The 25,401-nt window shown below is 32.8% G+C and overlaps 4 protein-coding genes across 4 annotated transcripts; all 4 read left to right on the top strand.

The window, feature by feature from the left end:
• The first annotated feature begins 73 nt into the window (after nucleotides 1–73).
• Nucleotides 74–2,185, top strand: LOC107411583 (uncharacterized). Its single transcript, XM_016019192.4, has 2 exons — nucleotides 74–1,074; nucleotides 1,873–2,185. The coding sequence occupies exon 1, from the start codon at nucleotides 288–290 to the stop codon at nucleotides 1,071–1,073; it is 786 nt and encodes a 261-aa protein (XP_015874678.4). The 5' UTR covers nucleotides 74–287; the 3' UTR covers nucleotide 1,074; nucleotides 1,873–2,185.
• Nucleotides 2,186–3,358: 1,173 nt separating this feature from the next.
• On the top strand, nucleotides 3,359–7,013 carry LOC107411600 (DEAD-box ATP-dependent RNA helicase 47, mitochondrial). The gene is made up of 2 exons (XM_016019212.4): nucleotides 3,359–3,518; nucleotides 5,011–7,013. Exon 2 carries the CDS (start codon nucleotides 5,117–5,119, stop codon nucleotides 6,788–6,790), a length of 1,674 nt encoding a protein of 557 aa, XP_015874698.2. The 5' UTR covers nucleotides 3,359–3,518; nucleotides 5,011–5,116; the 3' UTR covers nucleotides 6,791–7,013.
• A 1,041-nt stretch (nucleotides 7,014–8,054) lies between these two features.
• Nucleotides 8,055–10,934, top strand: LOC107411587 (ubiquitin-conjugating enzyme E2-17 kDa). The gene is made up of 5 exons (XM_016019195.4): nucleotides 8,055–8,212; nucleotides 8,415–8,502; nucleotides 8,962–9,089; nucleotides 9,938–10,042; nucleotides 10,495–10,934. The coding sequence occupies exons 2-5, from the start codon at nucleotides 8,433–8,435 to the stop codon at nucleotides 10,636–10,638; spliced, it is 447 nt and encodes a 148-aa protein (XP_015874681.1). The 5' UTR covers nucleotides 8,055–8,212; nucleotides 8,415–8,432; the 3' UTR covers nucleotides 10,639–10,934.
• Nucleotides 10,935–14,973: 4,039 nt separating this feature from the next.
• On the top strand, nucleotides 14,974–17,239 carry LOC107411595 (pathogenesis-related genes transcriptional activator PTI6). Its single transcript, XM_016019204.4, has one exon. It carries the CDS (start codon nucleotides 15,797–15,799, stop codon nucleotides 16,715–16,717), a length of 921 nt encoding a protein of 306 aa, XP_015874690.3. The 5' UTR covers nucleotides 14,974–15,796; the 3' UTR covers nucleotides 16,718–17,239.
• The last annotated feature ends 8,162 nt before the right edge of the window (nucleotides 17,240–25,401 follow it).

Raw genomic sequence — 25,401 nt, 5'->3', positions numbered from 1 at the left:
TAAAAAAAAATAAAAATTTCTAGAATCTTACCACAGAGTGTTTTGAAATTCTCAGCTGTCCATCCCAAATCCCAGCATGGCAAACCCAAACCACCACCCTCCAAATTTGATGGTAACTGAAAGTTTTCCATTTATAGATCATGTGGTTCTCCTAATTTTTACACACTTTAGATGCCGCCAAAAAAAACCTTTGGTCCAAACGTCCCTATGAGATTCAAGATTCACCTAGGTTGGTCTTCTTCTTCTCCTTCTTCCTGGAGGTGGGAGGGAGAAGAAATTCTCTGGCTATGGCTGATTCACGAACAACAACAACAACGACAAGAAGAACTGCAGGGCCAATATTGCCACCACCTCCAGGCTCAGGCGGCCATTTCGAACCAAAAGGTTCGCGCCACGTCGCGTTCATGGAGTTGCCTCCGAAACACCACTCGGATTACGAAAGAAGCAGCGACTCCTCCGAACACAATCCACATTGCTTCGCTTGCGGCATGCGCACGTTCATGTGCATCTTCGTCTTCTTCCTCCTCCTCTTGGTTATCGGCGCCATCTTCATTTCCTTTTTGTATGCTGGTTTACCCAGGGTTCAGATCCGCCGTTTCGAATTCTCGAAGCTCAACATCTCCGAGAAAATCAGCAACACTAGTAATAGTACTAGTACCTCAGGAAAGGTCCATCTGACCGCGGACACGGACATACTGATGGTGTTCAGGAACAGGAACGGGATTTCGAAGCTCAAATACGGCTCATTCTCCGTCAAAGTTTCTTGGCAGGATATAAAGTTGGGAAGGACGGAGATCGCTGCGTTCACACAGGACAAGAACAACAGCACCACGTTTAGCCTTCGAACACGGGTTGAAGAACAAGAGGTGGATTTGGAGGATCTGAATGAATTGAAAACGGAGTTGGAAAATGAGAATGCGGTATTCCATTTGGCTCTTAGAGGAGATTTGGGTTTCAACTTTGGATCCCTCAACGTCCATGGCTTGCCAACTTCCATCAACTGTAACCCTAAAAAGCAACAAATTGATCTCGCCAGGAGGCCTCGTTGCAGAGTTAGGCTTTTCCCTGTATGAGGTACTCCATCAATAACAACCACAACCTTTTCAAATAATAATAATAATACTAATAATCAAAGTAACACCCAAAACCCCATCATTTCATTTCATTTTATTTTATTTGTTTATCTTTTTTGTCATCTTGAATCACATACATAATCATCACAGAAGAACTAGGCTTTTCTTGCACCATAGCATTAGATGATTCCCTTCTATAATTTTTTTTTTTTTCATATTTAATTTCAAAATTATCACCGAGAAAAAATAACAATTTTGTCACTATTCTTCCCATAAAAACATTTCTCTCTCACCTTTAGTTTTATAAACTATCTCATACAAAAATGTGAATACAGATGAAAAAATTTTAATGGAAGAATATATAGATGATATTGATCCTTGTATATTTTTGTTATAATTGTTTTTTATTTGTCTAGATTCATTTTATTACTCCAAATGGGCTATTATCAATAATAAAATAAATCCTAGACAAATTTTATCAACGATTTTCCAATGAAAAAAGAGATTATTTGGATTATATGGTGAGATATTAAAAGTAGAAAAAAATAATAATTTTAAATAGTTGTTCTTTGCTAGTGCTAAAATCAAGCCATAATTTTATATAATAGTTATGGTAGGTTTGTGTATTAATTTTCTTTGAAAGTTTTGGAATTGAACTTGTACTTATTACATACCACGATATAAATGTGATCATATACATGTTATTTTATTTTGACTTTTTAATGTAATTAATTATCATTTCATATGTGTTAAGAGGATTATCTAACATTGATGAGTTTCTTATTTTATTCCATGATAGGTGGAAGATTGAGGAATGGATTGTGTAGAGGCTATTATTAGGTTAGTAGATATTTGTTATAAGATGACTGGCAATGGGACAATATCTTTTAAATAGTACTGTCCAACATAACTTGAAAGCTTCCGAGTTAATAATATTTTCCAAAATAACTTGAAAGCGTCCAGGTTAACGAGTAACATTTTCAAGTATTGTTACTGTAACTTACTGTTTTTTTATTTTTTTATTTTATATATATATATATATATAAATATTACTGTAACTTACTGTTGTAATATTGTTATTCATGAACCTAGTATTTCTCCTTCTATTTTTATGTGTGTGTCTCTGTCCATTTTGCACTTAAATATAGTGTACATATTAATGCCTAAGACACCTCTGCTCATGATTTTTACAAAAATTTTAAGGTGATTAAATGCAAGATAATCTGACCGTTACTTGAGCTTTTTATAATTTAATGACACGCGGCTATATGCTAATCGATGGTTAAGACTACTTTATTTTTTTATTCTTACATTTTTTATTTATTTATTGAAGTTTTAAATTTATTTTCTAAATGATTCATAATAAGATATTATTAATTGATATATTTATATAATTTAATATAAATAATAAATTTTTAAATAAATTAATTAAAAAAATAAATTAGTTAAATATTATTATATTATTTATTACATCGTTTAACAAATAAATCTGTTGAATATTTGAATAACTATAGTATTACTTTTATTACTTTGCTTTTTAACGGTAGAAAGTGAATATCATTACCATGTAATGATATTTATAATTTATAGTTTTGACATTTTAATATTTTTTTATTGAAGAACAAATATTAAATTAATATAGATATTAATATTTATTATTAAAGAGTTTATATTAATATCAAATTTTAAAAAAATGACAATGATAAAAATGATATTTACAATTCAAAATGCTTTAATAATATTCTTATATTTTTAATGAAAAAGGATGAAAACATACAGGTATTTAGCTTAATTATATATAGTCCTATATTTTTTAAATTATTGTGTTTAGTTTGAACTTTCAGTTTTTTCTGGTGTAGAACTTGAGTAAGCCGTAAAGAACTTTCAATTTAAAGCGTATTTTATGAAATTAAAAAAATATAAAAAGTGCAACTTATGAATTTTTTTTATTAAAAACATTTCAAATGGATTTTTTTTTTTTTTTTTTTTGGGTATATCTCACACTTTCGAAAAAGTATTGTTCCAAAAAGAATAATTGTATTTACTTTACACTTCTTTCCATAATATTGTACGTGAGCTCAAGATTATTATATTTTTCAAATTTTTTTGCCAATAAAGCGAGCTTAAGATTGAATTAGCTAACTACAATGTAAGAAAATAAAATGCAAAAATTGAAATATAGTTGACATGTGAATCTTGTGAGGAAACTGTTTAAAGCGCTGGAATCAGAATGAAAATGGAAGAGAAGAAGGAAAAAATGAATTAATAATAAGAAGAAAGGTAAAAAGTTAGGGGATCTAATTGGAAAAACAAAAATGATAGGGATCAGTATGCAAAAACACGGAAAACGATTAAAAGGAAAGAAAAATCTTTCTCGTCGGGGATAGAGTGCCTCGCTCTCCTACTCACTTAAAGTTTGAGAATGATAAAGTTTCAACCTTTCAGGTAAATGCATAACACATTTATGTATTGATGTTTTTATTTTGAAATTGTTTAGTTTGTTTATTAAATCTGAAATACTCAACCTTAATATTTATCTGATTATCATTTTTCTTGTTCTTTGATTATTTTCAGTCTCAATATTCAATAATGACTTTGTTTCCTTAAGGATATTGTTCTCGGATTGTATGTTTGGTCGCTTAGAAACTTAAAAGAAAATCAAAAGAGGGAAAGCATTTCAATTCTTAGTTAATTCAGCAACAAGATGGAAACAAAAATGGAAATGAGACCATGGTTTTCCATTGTTTTCAGAGCATCCAAAACAGAGGGGCAGGAGGGTAGAAAATGGTGGGGTTGTAACCTATCTTTTCTAAACGACCCAAAAAACAGATTAAAAAAAAAAACACTTTTCCACTCCTTTTTCCTTTCGGATTAGCTATCCCTGTCCTTGAGGAATTGGTTAAAGAGTTTCGGCCATAACAGCTTCTACTTGGGCTTAGACGAGAATTGGGTATGTGGAGTAGACCTTACCTGTTCATTCGCTAGCTCCTAGCTCTTCTTCGGTTGAAAACTCTTCCACTTGTTACAGAGCAACTAGAAATCCCTCTTTATTGAGGATCTTCAATGCTCTTTGATGCTCAGTTTTTTTATTTGAAATAATCCTAATATTAGGTTGGAGGGAGGAGAGGAGCGAAAAGGAATGAGAAGTTTCGCTGTTGCTAAATGTTATCATTTTAACCAAAGAACATAAAATCTGGCAACTTTCAACTTATGTATGGTGTTATTCTATTTTTCCCTTTCATAAATTCTATGCCAAATTGCGACAGAACCATGGATCTGAATTTTAATGTCCACTCTTTTCTGGCAAAATGATTTCATTTTCTTTCTTGGGTGGATTGGGTTTCTGTGAAGAATTTGTCACAAGAAAACATTTATGATTAAGAATCTCACTTTATCATTTATGTTATTTAATTTCATTGCTGTCTAGAGAAATCATCATAATATCCATAATCTCTGAGTGGTCTGATATATATTAATTTTATGGAATCGCTCAAACAATGCAAAATTGGCTTCTATCTGTGTGCAATTATTTTAACTTCTCGTCTGTAGGAAATTGCTGCTCAAAACTCAAAGGTGATAGCTTCATATTACCATAAACTTGGATAGCATTAGTGAATGACTTAGGAAAATGAGTCATAGATAATGCTAATTCCCTGAAAAGGGGTGGGGATGAGGATTCAGAGGCTTTTAGCTTGTGCACTATAGCCTTGATCTATTGGCTTTGTGTAGCCTGTGCATTTTTCATGTTGGTCATGAAAATATTTTAGTTCTGTGGAAGCTGTTAAATTATTCTATATGTGTATCCTAGCGGAACTGTAAACTTGCATTCTTTTCCAGATAACAAGTTCAGATTTGGCATGTCTCATCTTGCTTGGAAATAGATAGAAGATATGCTTTATCATTGTAACTCTAATCCTTGTCACATTTGAATTTGCAGCTTTGAGAGGCCTTTTTCCCTGTTATTTTGCTTGAGAGACTGATTTCCCAATCTATTAGGTGATCTATTGCATATTGGTTGTATAATTACTGGTTGGAACCTACAAATGATGCCAGCATCAATGTCATCTCGGTTGCTCATTTTTGGCGAGTCACTTCCCTTCCACAGATTGTTGCACGTTTCTAGGAAAGCCTGGTTCCATAGCAGTGTATCTATTCTGCATCAGGCTGACAACCATGGCCCCCTCACTCTTGCAAGCCTTGGGTTTAGAAGCATTCAAGAAAGAAAAGATGAAGGGAAACCAAATAAAGTGAAGTTGTTGAATTCTCATACTGAAGTCTCAAAAAGCAAAGTGAAGGCAGTGAAAAATAGTGCAATTAAGTCAACTGGGAGGAAAAAACAGCTTGACATAGAATCAGCACCCTTTGCTGCTCAATCATTTTCTGAGCTTGGTCTTCCAGATTCTTTAATAGATAGATTAGAGAGTGAGGGTTTCAGGACTCCAACTGATGTTCAGTCTGCAGCAATTCCTACAATTCTCAAAAACCAAGATGTTGTAATCCAGTCTTACACAGGTTCAGGGAAGACATTGGCTTATCTCCTCCCCATACTTTCTGAGGTAGGCCCACTGAAGAAGAAACCTTTTGACAGAGATGGTGAACCTGATGAGAAAACAGACATAGAAGCAGTGATTGTGGCTCCTTCTAGGGAGTTAGCAATGCAAATAGTTAGAGAGGTTGAGAAAATATTAGGACATGAAAACAGAAAAGCAGTTCAGCAGCTTGTAGGGGGTGCCAATCGATCAAGACAGGAAGAAGCCCTTAGGAAAAATAGACCTTCCATTGTTGTTGGCACACCTGGTCGGATTTCTGAGATTAGTGCTGCTGGGAAGCTTCATACTCATGGTGCCCGTTACTTGGTCTTAGATGAAGTTGATGAACTCCTTTCCTTTAACTTCCGGGAGGACATGCACCGGATATTGGAACATGTAGGTAGGAGATCAGGTGCAGATACAAATAGGAAGAAAAGCTTGCTTTCTGGGAAGGCTAATCGTCAAACTATGTTGGTGTCAGCGACGGTACCATTTTCAGTAATAAGAGCAGCCAGAAGTTGGGGGCAGGATCCATTTCTTGTCCAAGCCAAAAAGGTCATCCCACTTGAGTCCGTCCAACCATCTGGTCCCATTAATTTATCAAAGCCTATGAGTGGTACTTTGCCGAGTCATGCTGCAGTGGAGAGCTTACCTCCCTCATTGAAACATTATCATTGTGTCACAAAGTTACAACACAAGGTCGACGCATTGAGAAGATGTGTTCATGCTCTTGATGCCAAGTATGTTATAGCTTTCATGAACAACACGAAGCAGCTAAAGGATGCAGTTTTTAAGCTAGAGGCTCGTGGAATGTCAGCGGCAGAGCTACATGGAGATCTTGGCAAGCTTGCTAGATCAACAACTATGAAAAAATTCAAGAATGGGGAAGTGAGAGTTCTGGTGACCAATGAGCTATCAGCAAGGGGTTTGGATGTGGCCGAATGTGATCTTGTGGTTAATTTGGATTTACCCACAGACTCGATCCACTATGCGCATCGTGCTGGTCGGACTGGTCGACTTGGCAGGAAAGGCACAGTTGTAACGGTATGCGAGGGGCGGGAAGTTTTTGTTGTGAAGAAGTTGCAGAAGCAGCTTGGAATTCCCATTCCAGCTTGCGAGTTTGTAGAAGGCAAGCTTATTGTCACCAAAGATGACGAAGACAAAAACTCTCAAGCTCTGGAAACCTAAGACTTTATCTGGGATGGCCATCAAATTTTCCTTCAATCTATTCTTTTGTTGGTTCAATCCAATAGAGATTTACTGATAGCCTTATCGATATTAGCTTCTGGGAAACTGCAAGTTATTAATCAATACTTTTTAACTCTGAGATATACTGGTTGGACACTGACTTTCTTGCATGCATGTCCTAAAAATTTCTTAATTACTTGAACAGTGAGCTTTCTTTTGTTGAGCTTCAAGTTCTTACTGTTTGACGCCTTAGTGTTTCGATCCACATTATCCGTACAATAATCGTATGCAATTTTTCTTTTGTTTGGTGGCAGCTTATATTTTGAATCTACAACCTTAACTCGCATTCCGTTAGGTTGCGTAGGTAACTAGGAGTTAATGCCTAGGTCATTCACTATGACTGTCCAGGAAAAAAATTAAAATAAAAAAATAAAAAAAAGGCCTGTCGCAGACTAATAGCGACGACTCAAAGTTTGTGTTACACAAACCATAAATTAGACTAAGGAAATTGAAACTGTATTCACTTATACTCTAAGAAAAGTAAAAATTAAACTTGGACCCTAATCTTCCATAACATTGCTCTGCTTCCAACGGCCAAGGGGTATTATAGATTATTAGTCCCAGCAAATATTGCGTTCCCAGAATAACCCAATTGGTAGAAAACGAACGAAAACATTTTTCTAACAAAAAGGTGAAAAAATGGGTTAAAAAGAATAACAATCATTCTTATTGGATCAAGAAATTGCCTGCTTAATGGCTGAGTTGGGTGCAATGAAAATGAAAAATTTGGTGTGCATTTAATAAAAAAATAAAGGAAAGAAGAAATAAAAAAAGCAACAAATGATTGTTACATAGAACCCTCATCCAATAATTGAAAGATAAAGATATATTTTTTTGGGGATAGCAAAGCAAGAGCATAAGATATAATGCCACGATGCCGAAGGGCCCAAAAAACCAAAATGATCAAGGGCGTGGGGGATACAGCTATGAGCAAGAATCTAAGACCCCACACGGACACAATACTAAAAAAGCAAAGATCTTGGCGACATATAGAAAACAACAAAATGGCCGAGGATCAAATTGCTAAAAAACCCACAGTGAAATGGAAGAAAATGGTGTCATGATTTCCCTCAGTACTCAGGTTCATAAAAAAAATAATAATAATAGTAGTTAAAAAAAAAGATTTTTTTTTTTTTTTTTTTAAAGAATAGGGTATGGACGTTGATCTTACGCCAAGTTGGAGTATAAAGACAGAAAATTCTAGAAGCAAAGTCTTCTGGCCTTACAATTATATTGTTTCTCAATCGTAGCTGAGGCCCTCGTTTCTCTCTCTGATAATTCATTGCTCGAAGTCTGAAAAATCTTGATTTTCTTCGTCCTTTGAATCCTCAGAGCAAAAGGGTCGGTCTGCATAGTCTTGAGGTATTTTTCTTTCTCAACCTCCACACGATCTCTTTGTTTCAGTTGGAATCTGGAGAGATCGGTCTCTGTTTCGTGTAGCAAAGCGGGTTTTTGGACATGGGTTCGCCATAAATCTGTCATTTCCTTCTCCGGGTTCACGATCTGCAGTTGACTTGAGTTTTTTTGTGGGTTTTTCTTTAATTTTTTTATTATTTTTATTTAGGTCTGTGTCTTGGTAATTATGGCATCCAAACGGATCTCGAAGGAGCTCAAGGATTTGCAGAAAGACCCTCCTACCTCTTGCAGTGCGGGTATGCTCCTTTAATCTTTACCACTTTGTTTTGCTCTCTTAGACATGTGTTAGTCAACTTTATGCATTTTTCTTCCATTTCCTATTCCTGTTAAAGAAATTGTTGTTTTAACTTTAACACAATAATTTCAGCTGAAAATTAGCCTTAAAACTTCCGATCTTCCGTTACGGACAACGTGTGTCATGGTTGTGGGTGTTTTCTCTCATTTTGGTTCTGAAACAAAGAGGGTTTAAGCGTTTGAATTATTCTTCGGACTTATGTGGGTTGTCGGGCCGTCCACATAATTTGCTTTCTTACCGCTTAGAAAGCAGACTCAGTGGCATACTCTGCGTTTTTGCTTGTGATTCACTAATTAAAATGCTTAGTTCATGCATGTTTAATGGTTTAATCTGGTTAAATGCATTTTGTTTGTAAATTAATTGAGATGTATAATTAAATTTTTGGCTTAATCCATTGAAGGCCCGGTGGCTGAGGACATGTTTCACTGGCAAGCAACAATTATGGGGCCTGCAGATAGCCCATATGCTGGAGGCGTGTTTCTAGTTTCTATTCATTTTCCTCCGGATTATCCTTTCAAACCCCCTAAGGTTATTTTAATAATTTTCTTTTCCTATAGTATATTGCGTACAGTATTTTCATTTTTCTAATATATATATACATAAATAAAAACAAAAGACTAACGCGCACACAAATACATATGTATAATAATAATAATAATAATAATAATAATTCTCTAGTCAGGATTATTGATTTTAATAAATAAGGGACGATTATGTGGCAAGTGCTATGGTTTGCCACGTTACATATAGGGTCTTAGATTTGAATACATTATAACTTTATGTAATGGTTAAGTTTTGGCGATGTAAGCATCTCTCATTTAGCTAAATTAGGAATTCTCTAGTAAAAGATCAGGATTCCTTGATAAGAGACTAACACATGCCGTGAATAGAGAATAGTGCTTTATCAATCGAATGACTAATGACCCAAAAAAAAAAAAAAAAAAAAAAAGGTAAATAAATAAGCTCTTCTATGATTGTGGAAGCCTCTATTTTATTTGGTGAAAGATATTTTTTACCTTCACATTCCAAACCGTTATATAGTTCTTTCGTTTTCTTGTTTTTAATTGATAAAGGTTATGCATTTACATAATTCCTCATAGTGGTAGTCTCCCACTAGATTCACTGGAAACGGCTAGGATATTGTTTCCCTCAACTTCCTGTCTGTCCATGGATTTTTCTTTCAGAATTGTATGCTACCGTTTGATTGTTTTGAGGTTATCTTGTTGACATGAATGCTACATTCTTCGGCTCTTGACTTTGCAAAAGTGGTTTTATTAGTTTTATTTTATTTTTTTAAAATTTTTGTGGTAAAGTAGTTTTGATCTACATTTTAATGCGTTGGAGTTCGAGACGTTGACCAAGTTAATGATTTTCAGGTTGCATTTAGGACAAAGGTATTCCATCCAAACATTAACAGCAATGGAAGCATATGTTTGGATATCCTCAAAGAACAGTGGAGTCCTGCATTAACCATATCTAAGGTTTGCCTCTACATTATCCCCTTTGTGATCAGTTCTTGCAGTTTGGACATTCTTTCACTATGTGCAAATACCTATCAAGACAGTATTATGTCCACTCTTGATGTTCGATAGATGCGTTACCTACTGTAGTATTGATGTCGATGAAATAACTAAGTTATGATGATTAGAAGGATGGTGTATGTTCTAAAAGCATGATGCTGTTTAGAAAGTATGATGTGGCATAATATTGAAACTTGTAAGAATCTAGGTTTTCTATGGCCTGATCCTTGAATTCTCTGGTGGTGATCCAAAATGATGGGTGGAACTTTGTATGTACTGATCTTTGAAGTATGAAGACTTCTATGCTTGATCTGAGAAGATAGATTCTGGCTATAATTTTGATAGACATAAATTTCAGTGATTAGTATAGTGCAAATTTTCCTAGTCTTTGATAGAAACTTTCTGCAATGCAGGTGCTGCTATCTATATGTTCTCTGTTGACGGACCCCAATCCTGATGATCCACTTGTCCCTGAAATCGCTCACATGTACAAGACAGACAGAGCCAAGTATGAAGCCACTGCTCGCAGTTGGACGCAGAAGTATGCCATGGGATGAAGGTGAAGTAGCTCCCAGGATTAGTAAGAGGCTGCAAATGCATGGATTCCATCTCCTTTGGGTAAAAAATGGAAATGGGAATGCCTTTTCTTTTTCTGGGAACTTAAAATTCGCAGGGAACTTGGTTCTTATTTTGTGAATATTCATTTGAAGATATTGGAGATGGAAGAAAAAAAAAAAAAAAAAAACTGTATTGTATTTGCTGCTAAGTTCATGTCAAGTGAATGCTCTGTTTGTTTCTTGCTACTCTTAATGTTTTAAGTAATAATCCTTGTTGGGAACAATTGCTTCTGAAACTCTACTTTTTCTCAAGTCACACAGCAACTTTTACTTTATTGGACTGTGATCAGTATTTAACTCTGTAAACAGCAACGTCTATCTAAACCCCATTACATTTGAAGTTCAACTAGCTTTCTTTGTTGAAATTTCAGAAATCCACTGCCTATTTAATCAATCATGTATCAAGTGTATCTTAAGAATATTTTTCAATACAGTTTTATTGGTTCTTTGGCTGTTTGGTTCATTGTACCTATAGAATTAATATCATTATTTAATCTGATGGGAGGACATGCTTGCCATCCTTGCTTGTGAGGTAGGTCATACAGGTTTATTACACACATAATGGTTACAAAGTCTTCAATTTGGTGCAAGAACCTGAATGTGGCCCGTATCTGGTTCACGCCAATATTAACAAATGATTTGATGTTATAGAGCTTGAATAGGGTAGTTATGGCTAGGTCAGATCAATGGCCAGCCCCTGTCTTGTTATTAGCTTTTGGGTTCAAAATCAGCGTTTTAGATGTGGATAAACCATGCGCAATGGGGTTTCTCTTTTCACTCCATTCCCATCCTCTGTGTCCAAACGTGTGGGGTTGCATGTGCTATTGTCAAAGTAGTTAATGAGTAGTTATTGCTTGTATTAAATAATGATGTGAAGCATTTATGGCATGCGAGGTAAAAATTCTTTGACATGTCATAAAGGTTTTCATTAAACATTCCAATTTTATCAAATTTAAGGTCCTATAGCTGTTGTTCTTTCTCTTTACAAATTATGTTTCTTTAGAAGAGGTTTTGGATAATTATAAAAAATAAATAAAAAATTGTCCAAATATTCTTGGAAGCTGTTTTGGAGTTTGAAAAGCTATAAACAGCATTTTAAAAGCTTCGTAATATTTAACAGCAGAGTAAATAAGCTATACTTTTAATGATCCAATTTAAATTTTCCATCTATGAAAAGGAAAAATGAATTAATTTCTCAAAGAATTTTGATTTGATAAGGATCTTATAAAAAACTTATGGTAAAGAATATGTCATATTAGCTATTACATAGTTTTTTAAAAAAAAAAAAAAGTTAGAATCAATTACTCATAAGAATAATTATCAGCAGGTCTCATATGTTTTATAGATTGTTTTTTTCCTAATTAGATTTTATTTAAAAAATTAACAAATATTTAAATCAAATCCCATACTATCATATTTTTTATGAATTGCTCTTCTCCTAATTAGATTTCATTTTAAAAAAATTAATAAATATTTAAATGAGATTCATTATTATGGATGATAACCATTCATAATCTTCATATCTATATAATTTTATATGATTTGATGGCTATAGATGATTATCCTGCATGTGTAGGCAATTTCTTCTAACATAGCATTTTCGATATTTAAATTATGTGCTATTATTTTAGTTAAGATGGATTGCCATATGGAAGTCACATAACATTTTTTCTTCATAATTTTTTATATAAAATCATTATTATATTAAATTTCTAACTTTAAATGTATACATATATTAAATGGAAGCTTAAATTACTCATAATAAGAAAAAAAAAATTATGAAGTAAGTTTAAATATTAAATTAAATTACTCAGGAATTAGAAAGTACCATATGTTTCTCATCCAAATATTAATTTCTCTTTGGATTGACATTTTCACCTAAAAAACTTATCATTCTTTGTTACAAAATAGCGTTCTAAGTAAACCTTCATTCCATGCATTTGACCATGTGCCAAGCAAAAAGTCTCATGCAAAAAAATTTGGTGAATTGTATGCATTAGGCTCCAAATATGGGGGGATAAGACAAACGATTAAAGGGAAATCATGATTAAGATTGCCCAACCATTGTTGAAATTTTCAATACCCCCAAAATCTTAGTCCTTATCCAGTGAATCCCACATTCAAAACAATTTCAAACAGAACACACGCGCTTCAAAATCTTCACCTCACCCAAAAACCCAATTAGATAACATTTTAAACCTTTAGATAATAATGATTTGGAGCAAATCCTCATTATATAATATTTTTGGGAGTATTGAGTGTAAGATTGTAATTTGAAATTCAAAGGCTTCACAATCACCGTCCGATTATATATAGTATGTTAAGTGGATGGTGCATGATTTCATGGAAAACGTCATTCTAATTGTTGGAAACCTCATATGAATTATTTATTTATTTATTTATTTCGGGTGTGCTCTTGAGAAATTGTTTAGATTTTTTAAAGCTTAAATCGCTTAGTTGACAAGCAACGAATGGAACTCACTAGAACATCCTTCTCAACCTCCTTACATACATCATTGCTCACGTGCCTGACCGTGTGCCTTTGCGTCTTCCCCAAGCTTTAACCAACTCTATGCTACTTTATGAGTATTTTTGGTGGCTTTTATACTATTAAATACCTTCTTTTCTATTTTCTTCATGGATTTCTTCTTTTCTTCTTTTTAATTATTTTCATGTTCAATAAAAATCTTCTGGTTGTTAAAATAATCTTTAATCATGTGTGTCATTGTCATCGTTGCATATACTAATAGAATTAGTCTAGGATTTGATATATATATATATATATATAGTTTTGATTATATCATAATTTCACAAGGTTAAGATTCAATTTAAATTAGTCAAAAATATATTATTTTCATTTTAGTCTAATTTTTTTTATATATTATTCTAACTTGATAAAATTAAAATATTATGATTGAATAATTATTCTCACTATACACACACACACACACACACACACACACACACACATATATATATATATATATATATGAATATATGGTCCACGTTCTTCCAGCAAAAGACCTTAGCCTTTGTTTCAGCCCCAAAAAAAGAAGACCTTACCTTTGGGTATTTGTGACTACTAATAAGATAAACTTGTGCCTCAAGAAATCCGGCACCATTTTCAAATTAAGTCTTCCATTCTCAATAACTTGTAAATCAGAAAGCCATAGACCTAAATATTACAACGAATTAATTAGGAGAAGTTGAAATGGTCAGCGAAAGTAATGAAAATTACAAGTCATTCGATAGGAAAAGTCTTAAGAATCAAGAAATAAGTTATTAGCTTTTTTTGTTTTTTTTTTTAAAGGGTGTTGTTTACAACAATAACAGTGAGTTAAAACTGAGTAGCTAGAGACCAAGGTGCGTACGATTAGCAGAGCTCACAAAGTCGGATAGCTAAGCAGACAAAGGAAAAAGGTTGGTCCAGCAATCAGCATGGTTTTAGAGACACAAAAGACTTTCCAAGAGACCAAAACAGAGGACATAGTTAAAAAATGAAAATAAAAAATTCAAGTTTCTTACTGTTTTTGAATAACAAACCGTGTGGTTGGGTGTTGACAAATGTTTAAGATTGTAAAATTCTCCGTAAAATCGCTTACCCATCAAAGATAAAAACTTTTGTTTTTCCCAGGACCAATAATTAATCACAACCCAATTAAAGACTCATAAATAGTTTTGTCAACTTTTTGTCCAAGTAGCATCCATGTGAATTAATTAGATTTGGATTTTATATCCTATATTTTACCAATGATATCATTACCCACTATACTTAAAACTTTTTTTTTTTTTTTTCATACTAAAAGAAGGAAGAAAATTGAGGCAAAAAATCCAAATCGTAATTAATGTACGTGCAACAGAAACAAATCATTTGATATTGCCGACATTATATCACACAAGCACCGTCTCTTTAAATTAATTAACCACTCTTTTGCTCAATTACTTGCTCTTTTAGAAAATATTAGTATGGAAGAGCAGTGATTAATTTCCAGCACCACTTTCCATTTTACATTAAAATAATAATAATAATAAAGAAAAGGGAAATTTGAATGGAGAGAAGACTCGGAAGACAAGAGGCAATAAAAAGTATTGCGTGGGAATAGGTGTGGGGAGTGGGGTTGTTTAGAGAATAGACGTTTGAGGAGCACATGCTTTTGACACGTCAACGCACGCAGCTAGATGGATTCCCTTTCCAGTTCCCGCTTTGCACTCCCACCCCTTCCTCTCCCTCATATACACGATTCGTTCAATGATTCACGAGTTGCTGTGATTCAAAGCCCCAATCCCATACCCACATTCATACACGCAATCAAACCAAAATCACAACCAAAACCAACTTTTTTTTTTTTTTCTTTTTGTAAAACTTAAAAATAAAAATAAAAATACAAAAACAAAAAGATGCTCCTTCTAATCCTCAACCTTCCCTGCCCAACCCCGTGCACTATATATACAAACCGCCCTTCTCATTTTTAGCCCATTTTTCTTCACTCTTCCTCTTCGTTCTCACTCTCACTCTCTTTCTCTCTCTATTCTCTCTCTCACTCTCTCTCTCTCTCTCTCTCTCTCTCAAACTGTGAAAGGGCTTTAGGATTTACTCTCTTCCAGTCTACTTCTTCCCGAAAGAAGCCCGGTAGTTTTTGCTGTTCTGTATCTGTTCCTTCCATTTTCAGAGGGGGTAAAAGATAGAAGAAGAAAGCTTTCTGATCACCATCCCCTGTTTTTCACTGTCAAGAAAAGAATTACTTTGCCTCTTTGACCGGTCTGTATCGTACCTTCTTTTTACTATACTGGTTCAAGATCTTTGTTTCTACATATATGTATATGTATATATATGTAGATAACTCCTAAGCGTGTCCAAGGAGGTCAGATTCTGGGACTGCTGTGGCCTGGTGCTTACCTTGAAAAAAGTTTTCCCACTTTCTCTGCAACCGAAGCAGCAGCAGCAGCAGCAGCTTTCCCCAGCTTCTCACCCCTAATCTCCTATATTATACCCCCAGTACACCAACCAAAAACCAATTTCAAATCTCCTTTTTTCTACTCTTTTGACTGTTCTCTAAACAAAGTTCAGTAGCTTCCCATGTAAAAGGCATACATATATATGTCTTTGCCTTCACATCATCCTGATACACATGACCAAAGCCATCTGCAACCCTTTGATCGGCTATCCTCTGCCAGAAGATCCATGGTAACCTCCTGTACAGACACCGATTCGCCGACCAACTCCGGTATGGTTAAGTATTCTGAGCACGTAACCACAATGAATAAGCTCGTCCTTCAAGACCGGAAACCCATTGCTTCCGGTGACCATAACTCATTCAAAACCACCAAAACTGTTCAACAGAAAGTCGTACGGATCATACACACCGATGCGGACGCTACGGACTCGTCCAGTGATGACGAGGAGGAGAGATCTATACGGCGTGTGAAGAGACACGTCAGGGAGATCAACATGGAACTGTCCTCCTCAAGTTCAACCACCCCTGTTAAGACGCCGCCGGCTAAACTAAACCAGCCACCAACCAAGAGACCTCCGAAATTGCCGGAATCCGATTCCTCTCGCCGTAAAAAGTTCAGAGGTGTTCGCCGGAGACCTTGGGGTCGATGGGCGGCCGAAATCCGAGACCCGAACCGGCGAAAGCGGGTTTGGCTCGGTACTTTCGACACGGCGGAGGAAGCGGCAACTGTCTATGATAAAGCTGCTGTTAAGCTCAAGGGACCTAACGCCGTCACCAATTTTCCCAACGCAGTTATGACGGAGGCGACGGTCGTCATCGACTCGCCTCCCGAAGAGAGTCCTTCGAGCGTTGCCAGCGGGTCGGCGTCATCTCCCACGTCAGTCCTCCGTTACGACGAACCGTCGCTGTTTAACGGTTTCGGTTACTTGGACGCCGATGCGTTTGGGTTTGATATCGACGCGCCGTTAAGTTTCCCAGATATTATGCTGTCGAGGAAGACCATGGCGGAGTTGGAGTTCAGCGAGTTTGACTTCAAGGACTTCTCGGTCGACGTCGTTTTTTAAAATTAGCATATCACGACACGTTTTGGTGCTTGAATACTTTTATGCCGGGGACTGTTTTGGTAATGCGGAGGACTTTGGTAGATAAATATTGTGGACGTGGCACAGTTCGATTTGCTCTTCCCTGGACGGAGCGGGACCCAAACGCTAAAGCAACGATGGAAATTCTCAAAAAAATGTTTCAATGGTTTTGTTACTGGTTTGGTTTGGCTGGTCATATACCGGTCAAACTACGGAGTGTGATTATCATAGCAAGAGTCAGCCGATTTTTTACCCAAAATACACGGCGATTTTGTCTGTACTTTTTTATTTATATATTTTTGTTGTGTTGTATAATTGTAATTACGTGTAATTAATCATCATTATTGATATTAGGCAAGGCAAGGAACTAGGAAGAAGAAGTTTTTATGTGAGCGAATGAAATTAAGAGTAGCAACTAGCAGAAGTGCTTGAGTTTGGATGCCAGTTCATTGGATATCACGCTTAGCGTTGAATAAATGAAAAGCCGAAAGAGTTGAAAATTTATTGTGATTTATTTTTTATTACTAAATTGCCTTTCTTATTTTTTATTTACTTGTAAAGACAGAATAGAATATTTGTTTTTCTGGTGGCTTCTTGTTCCATTCCTTCTATTGTTCTTCCTCATCTCCTTTCTTACCCGAACACTCTGAACAGTGACAATTATACACGTGTTTGAAAATGCAAAAATAAAAAATTAAAAATACACTGACTTTAAGATAACATATATAAATATTGGAACCAGTCACGCCTTTGAGGTTGCCTTTTGTCTCATATCTTGTGCCCAACTATATATGAGTTGCTGCTAATAATGTATAAGTTGCTTTCCCTCTATAATATTAAGGGCTTGTTTGGCTACTTTTAAGAACTGTTTTTTAATTTTGAAAATAGAAAATTATCCTCAAAATAAAAATATATTATTTGGCTATTAATTTTAAAAAACTACTTTTAAAGAACAAATGAAAAAGAAAACAAAAAACAGAAAACAATAAAAAAAATAAAGAGATATTTTTTATAATTTTTTAAAAAATTTAAAGTATATTGGTTACAGTTTATCGTTGACAAGTAAATTAAAAATGACAATATGTCCCCGCATCATCCAAAATCATATGCACCATCCTAAAAATATATTTTTAGTTTTTAAAAATTATATTAAAAAACAATTGGATAAACACTCATTATTCTTATAAAACTATAAAAAAAACTATTTTTATTCTATATTTTGAAAACAAATAATAAAAAAAAGGCCAAACAAACCCTAATATTTTCTCTCCATTCTATCTACCAAATAGTGCAACTTTTACTCATTTTATAAATATATGTGTGTTTAAAAAAAAAATAAATAAATAAAGTCCGCCTAAACCCAACTTTTAGTGTTCAAGTTGCACCAATATCTATCAGATTTATTATTTTTCTTTCTTTCTAATATCCAAATATAAAAGAAAACATGGATGTGAATTTGCAATTTATTAAAGACTATAATAGAACGTAAAACTGCAATTTGATTGGCTGAAGTGAGAGATACACGGATCTTATTATTAAATTAAAAATATAATTACACCACCCGGGCTTTGGATTCTGTCCAAAGCTTAGAACTAGAAAGGTTCATGAATCTAAAAGTATCCCATAAAAATCATGATGTATATTAAATTTTACAGATATTTGAAATAGATCCGAGCCGTTGAATTGAAGGCAATGAATGACTGAAAAATTGTGAAAAATATCAGATCATGATGCGCGAGTATGTGTGGGATCACAGTCATGGTAGTGCAGTGAGGTGGCTAAATAGGGCGGGAATAGTAGGCGGGCCATGGGTCCACAAGGAGGTGGTGGCTACAGGCTAATGGACAATAATAGCGAAAGGCCAACCTTGTTGGCTCACGCTATGAATGATGGTTATATGTTTATCTGTTTTTTTATTTTTTATTTATTTTAAATGGACATCAATCACAAAGAAAGGAGCTACCGGCGGCTGCAAAGCAAAGTGGGAAATTGGGTGATGCTTATTTGCCAATTTTAAAAAAGAAAGGGTGAAACTATGTGGTGGTATGTCAATACAAAGTCGTCCTATTCAGCATAGAGGATGAGTTTTCACAACATTTTTACTTTTTTTGTTCATACATAATTGAATTATAGGAGTGAGATCGATGTCCTTTTGATAACAACCTACTGTCAAAATTATGATTTTCTGTAATATATATATTTTTTTATTTGTTGGTCAAATAAAATCAATAATTTAAAAATTAAAAACATGTTTGGTCATTAAATTTTCAAAAATAGTTTTAAAAAATTAATTTAAAAAATTTTAAAATGCTATTTTTTATTTTCTATTTTTTAATTTTAAAAATTATTTTTAAATATTTTTATTTTTAAAAAACAAATAAAAATAATTTATTTTTTTATTTTTAAAATAATATTTTAAAAACTGAAAACAAAAACAAAAAAATATATCAAACATCATCTAAATATTCAAAAATCATTGTCTTTTAGACTATTATAGTTAAAAATTGTATCAAATATCGCACTGTATTAGACTTGAAAGGAAGGAAAGTATTGCATCAAGCAGTGGGGAACGTGTTGCTGGTGTGAAATTTTCACTATTTGTGACCCAAAGCAAAAACGTTTATTTCCAAAGGAGAGAGCGGTTCGCGTAGGCATCGAAATTTCACTTCATCTGTTGAATGACAGGCTTTTTGTGTGTCGAAAAAATTTTAGGAGGAATCTTTGGGAGCGTTTCAACAAAAGAGATGGATCATGGTGACTGGAGAGGAGGGGATTTAGTGGGACCCACAGGTTGGTGACCAAACGAACACGCACGTAACAGAAGCCAAGGTATGGCCCATCACCACGCTACTTGCCAAAGCCGCCTCGCACTATCACCGTCTATTATTAAACAATTCAAAATTCTTCTCCATCTTTGCTGGCCTCCTCTTATTTTGCATCCTACACTAAAACACATACCAAATGGCATCGAAGAGCTTGAGAATACAATGTCAAAATAAATAAATAAATAAAAATTTAAAAATTAAAACTTTAGAAGAAGATTTGGAAAAAAGGTTGACAACCATTTATCCTCTGATATTTAAGTTATTTGTTTCAGATGGGGCTAGTTCTAAAACATAAAAAAAAAAGCATTTATTTATTTATTTAGTTGTTGTAAATTTTAATTTCCAACTCTAAAACATTGAATTTGTTAATATTTTAAAATTGATATTGCTAATTTTAAAGTTGTAATTGCTAATCTTGTAATTGTAATATTTGTTTTGCTTATCGTAGGACATCACTTTGGTAATATACATTTTCAACTTTGAGTTTAATAAACTGAATATTAATGAGTCAAAAGCCATGACCCGTTTTGACAAAGAAAATATTTTATTTATTTTACTTTACCGCTGTAACCAATATATATATATATATATAATATACTTACATTTCTTTTTAATTATAGCAATATGTAGTTTTTGCGACAATATACACTTTTTTATTTATGAAATTTTATCTTAATGATAAATATATATATATTAGCAAACGTTTTTTTATCCGCAAAAGTTTTTTGAGGTTTTATTTACAGTATAAGTAAAATAATGTTTTTTATTAATCAAAACATTTCATTCTTGCACAAAATAAATATATCTTTTATTTTTAAAATCATATATATATAATTATAATTTTCCTGCAGCTATGATTTAATAAATATAATGACAAATATAAAAAAAGTGTAAAACCACGCAGATGACGTAATTTATATTATATTCGTAGCCACGTTTACGCAAGATGAAATTGTTAATATTATTTTTGTTGTTATAAATATATATACATTTTGGACACATGCATGAAAAGATTAATACAAGTTTGAAATAATTTTTCTAGATAAATACACATAGCAGACACATCAACGTCGGTACGATACAAGTTAAAATAGTCATTATGCATAAAATTGCATTTTCGTGCACACCTATACATTTATATATATATATATATATATGATACTATAAAAATAGCTTAATTTTATTAATTTTCAACAAAAGAAAAGTAAACACAAATAATTTTTTCTCATACCACACCAGTATATCAAATGTATATCATATCTATTTTTCTTTATCAAAAATTTTTTTGACTAAATTTATTTGATAAACTTTATAATTTAAAATTTGATAAGTAAAGTAAAACCCGATGACAAAGATTTAAAACTTTATCTAATATATATATATACATATATATAAAATATAACTTTTATCCTAAATTTTCAATGACGAAACTTTATAATTGGGTCAAGAAAAGAGTTTGGATTATGTTATATAATTCATTTTGGCAAAAGAAAAATGATTGTATAATTCAATTTATCTTATATATATATATATATATATATTCCCTGTGGAACCAAATATAAAATTTCAGTTTCTAGTTATTTTATCCATGATGAGTGAAGGAAACGCACTGTATATGCAAAACGAGGCAAAGTGCAATTAAGTTTGACTCAGTCAATGGCGATCAACATCTCAAATTGACCACAGAATCTTTTCCAACACCGTGAAGAAGTGGAAAACAATGTATATAACCCTTTTGTCCTTAGATTAATTATTTTATTTTTTAACTTTTACCCTTTTATAAAAACAAAACGTTTTTTCCAACACTCCGAAATACTCCTTAAAGAGATAAGGAATGAGTTTCAAAAATAATAATATTATTTGTTATAGTGGTTGTTGTTATTATTTTATGTAACAGTGGATTCATATATATGGATAAAAAAAAAATTATATGATAATGGATTTTATGTATATATAACTATATAAATTTTTTTTATATATATATATATATATATGAATCCTTTATCATGTAAGATAATGACAGTCACCACTAATAATATATAGCAATACTCTTTCAAAAATCATATCAACAATGACAACAAGCGTTTAAAGCCATTGCTTCAGCACATCACCTCCTCCATCAATAATTAATATTATTATTAAATATGTCCAAAAAAATGTGAGAATTGAGAGAGGAAACACCCGTAAAATAAAAAATAAAAAGAGAGAGATTTTGAAACCCTGAATCCAACATCAGATTTTGTTAGCAGTTGTGCTGTCATTTTAATAGATATTAAAGGAAAACTGTGATTGGGATACGTAGGACAGGTAGAGATTTTAAAGAGAAATGAGGTAGATTGGATGCCCACTCAAAGATGGCGCAAAGATAAGATCAACAAAAATATACATAATTCACAAAAACAACAAATATATATATATATATATACACACACCATCAGGTTTCAGCAATATATATATATAGTCAAATTTTTAATGTTATAATATTAATTTACAACTTTTACTTCATATTAAAATTAAAATTTAAAATTATATTTTTAACTATTTAATTTTAATAGTTAATTTTTTAAAATAAAATTTTAATAAATATTATTAAATATATATTTAATTATTTTTTAAAAATTAATTTAATTTAAAAATCTAATAAAAGAATATATGATATAAATAGTATCAAACCGTCATTATGTGAGCAGATACTAAATTGGTTTTAGCTAGTCAATGGGTGTGAGGTCCACTGTGTGTATGTTTTCTTACCAAATTTTTGGCCGCAAACTTTCTTAATTGCGATGATGAGCGGTTTGATGACAACAAAGATTTTCAGACCAGACACGTTAGAAAACCCAAATTATAAATAGTAAATGGAAAAATTAAGATTTTGCTATTTGGATTTCCATTTGTCTGAAACTGCGAAACCGAAACAAATTGTTGCGGTTAGAGATACGTGTAGGAGTAGAACAACAAGGTGGAGGAGAGGAGGCAGGTCATGACGTACCTCACCTGTCTTTACCTGTTCTCATCACTCTAATTTATTTCGTTTTCTTTGACTTGTCTTTGGAGGACTTTCTCTACATGACTTCAAATTAATTGAGTCTTACTATAAGCCAAGCAATTAAAAACCCAACATTTTATTTTAATTTTTTTTTCCCAAGAGGCATTGTCGAGCATATATGGACAATCTTTTATAAAATAAAGGTAAAATTCAGATCACGAAAATATCTATATCTCTATCATGGTTATATACATCAAACTTTAAACATAAAAGAGCTAGGCACTTACAGCCTCGAAACACAGAATACATAATACATTTACTTATATAGACCAGGTCTTTCGCTGCTGTATTATCAACAATAGGATAAATCATGAACAATTTTGTCTAGATTTTTCAGACAAGAGAGAAAAATTGTATATTTATATGTATATATATATAAAAGTACATAATAATAATGTAGTTAGGATATTATTATTTTATAAAATTGTAAAAACGCCTTATTAAAATGAAAATGATTTATTAATTTTAATTTATTTAAATTATATATTAATTTTATAAAATCAGAATTTTCAAGCTGGAACAGAATTTGCCAATCAAAAAGTATAAAAGTGTATGTGCTTGTGAAAGAAAAACATTGTTGAGAAAGAGAAGCAGCTGAATTTGTCATATATAAATATATACAGAGTATATGGCCTTCTGATGGAATTTTTAAGAGTGTCTGTGCCTACTATTTTGGTTTTTATTGGCAGGGAATGGTGGCTGATATGTGCAATATTGCTGACTGCTCACTGTTGAGGAAATCTTCAATTTATCTTCGAGATTCTTTCCTCTTGAGCCGACTATCTATCTATATATATATATATATATATAAAATATATATGTAGATAGATTTTTCTGCTTCAGTTAAAACCCTGCTCATTTTGGATGTAGTTTCTTTTATAATTATATTTTTAATATCTAAACAGGTCTTGATATCAACTATATATCGTAGAAAATTGTTGTAGACCTAGGAATGGTGATTTAGTAGTGGCTTAACTGTACTTCAGTGGGCATTTGCAATGAATTTCCTGAGTGTATATATATATATATATATATATTTTTTTTTTGTAACGGAGAGAATATTGAAAGTGTTGTAAATCGATTTGTACTACTAGGGGTCCTTATACATATATATCAGAAAAAGCAGGCCAAAATTGTGTGGAAAATGATTCAGCAAATTCCTATCCACACAAAAACTCTCTCTTTTTCTTTTTTATTTTTTTCTTATAAGAGGAAGGTTCTTCGAACCTAGAAGCTATGATATTCATCTTATTGACTTTTCTTTTTGGCTAAAAAATCAAGATGTGTAAGAACTACTGTTCCCTGCTTGACCAATCAACGACCATCTAATTAATATAGAGGAAAAGATTGTTGAAGAGAAACTTCCGAGACTCAGAGTAAGACCAAATTAGTGGGTCTGAATGGTGTTGGTGCTGGGAAAAAAAAGTTGCTTAGGAACAAGTGGAGAGGTCACGCTTTGACCTCGATTCAATTGAAAGTTCAGTAACCAAGGTTCCTAGAACTCTCCTCCCTCAACCTGCCCAACTTTTCTATATCGAAATTATCAAAGGCAACCAATTTCCACTGTGTTTGTCCATTTCTTGTATTTTTTTAATGTTTTTTTCCCTCTCCTAGGGTCCGGGTTTCCGGATATTCAGCCGTAAAGGCTTTTCACAAGTTCGAAAATATTGCATCTGTTTCCTTGATAATGGCATCTCAACTGGAATATATATATATATATATATATACACATACACACAATATTATTTGCGAATTGAGAATTTGACTAAATCAGAATGGTTATTTGGTTAATATTTTAACTGTTTGGATGAATTAATAGCTGTTATTTTATTATAAATCTAAAAATTCAAATGGGATATGACAACCTTAATATTATTAGCAATATAAGCATCCTTTAAAGTCATTCTACCCAAAAAAAAACAAAAAAACGCATCCCTTAAAATCAAAGATGTCTTTATTTGAGAAATTTTTATATACATACATATATATATATATATATATATATATATATGCTATGGAAATGTTGTTAAATACTTAAAGGTTTTTTTGGACGTGTTTTCTGATTTTTATTTTCAAACCATTATTTTAAATAGCGAAAAAAAATGTTTTATATTGTTTTGAAAAAACTAAGGAGCGCTTTACAATCAAGATCTCAAATCTGTTATGGTGCTTTCGGTGCTTGGCTTATTCAAATAATATCGTATTTTCGGTCCATGTATTGGGTTCATTTTGATGATTTTGGGCCCTAGGTCCATTAAAACAATCCCCAAACATCATAGCCTTTAGGTATTCTTAAGCTCAGTCCCGATTCACACAGAATTGAACCCCGTTATCTTGGTCCAGACTTTAATCTGGTTATTATTATTATTATTATTATTTTTGCTAAAACGACTTTAATCTGGTTATGTGATACTAAATTGATGGTTCGAATATAATATTATCTTTTAATTTTTATTTTTTCATTGCTTTTGTTTTCAAAATTTGTTATTAGAAAATAACGGCCAAATACCTCATAAGTGATTTACAAAACATTTTTCTGTTTTGGAAAAATGAAAACTGTTCTAAAAATAATTAGCCAAATAGATCCTCAAGTTTTGATACTTGCTGTATTTGCCGAAGCACAAAAACAGTAAGAAATGGAGAGTAAAACTCCCCTTTCCTATCTCGGTGACCGGTTTAACAAATTGATTGATTGAGCAAGTTGCACACTTGAACAGCCCAGATAGCCTGGTCCATTTTTAGCTAGTGTGGGAGTTGACCCAAAAAGATATGGGCTAGGAAACTTAAATAAAATT

The sequence above is a fragment of the Ziziphus jujuba genome, chromosome 10 (genome assembly GCF_031755915.1).
Source record: "Ziziphus jujuba cultivar Dongzao chromosome 10, ASM3175591v1".
Classification (NCBI taxonomy): domain Eukaryota; kingdom Viridiplantae; phylum Streptophyta; class Magnoliopsida; order Rosales; family Rhamnaceae; genus Ziziphus; species Ziziphus jujuba.
The sequence above is the reverse complement of the archived record's forward strand: the minus strand, read 5'-3'. Positions and strand labels throughout refer to the sequence as shown.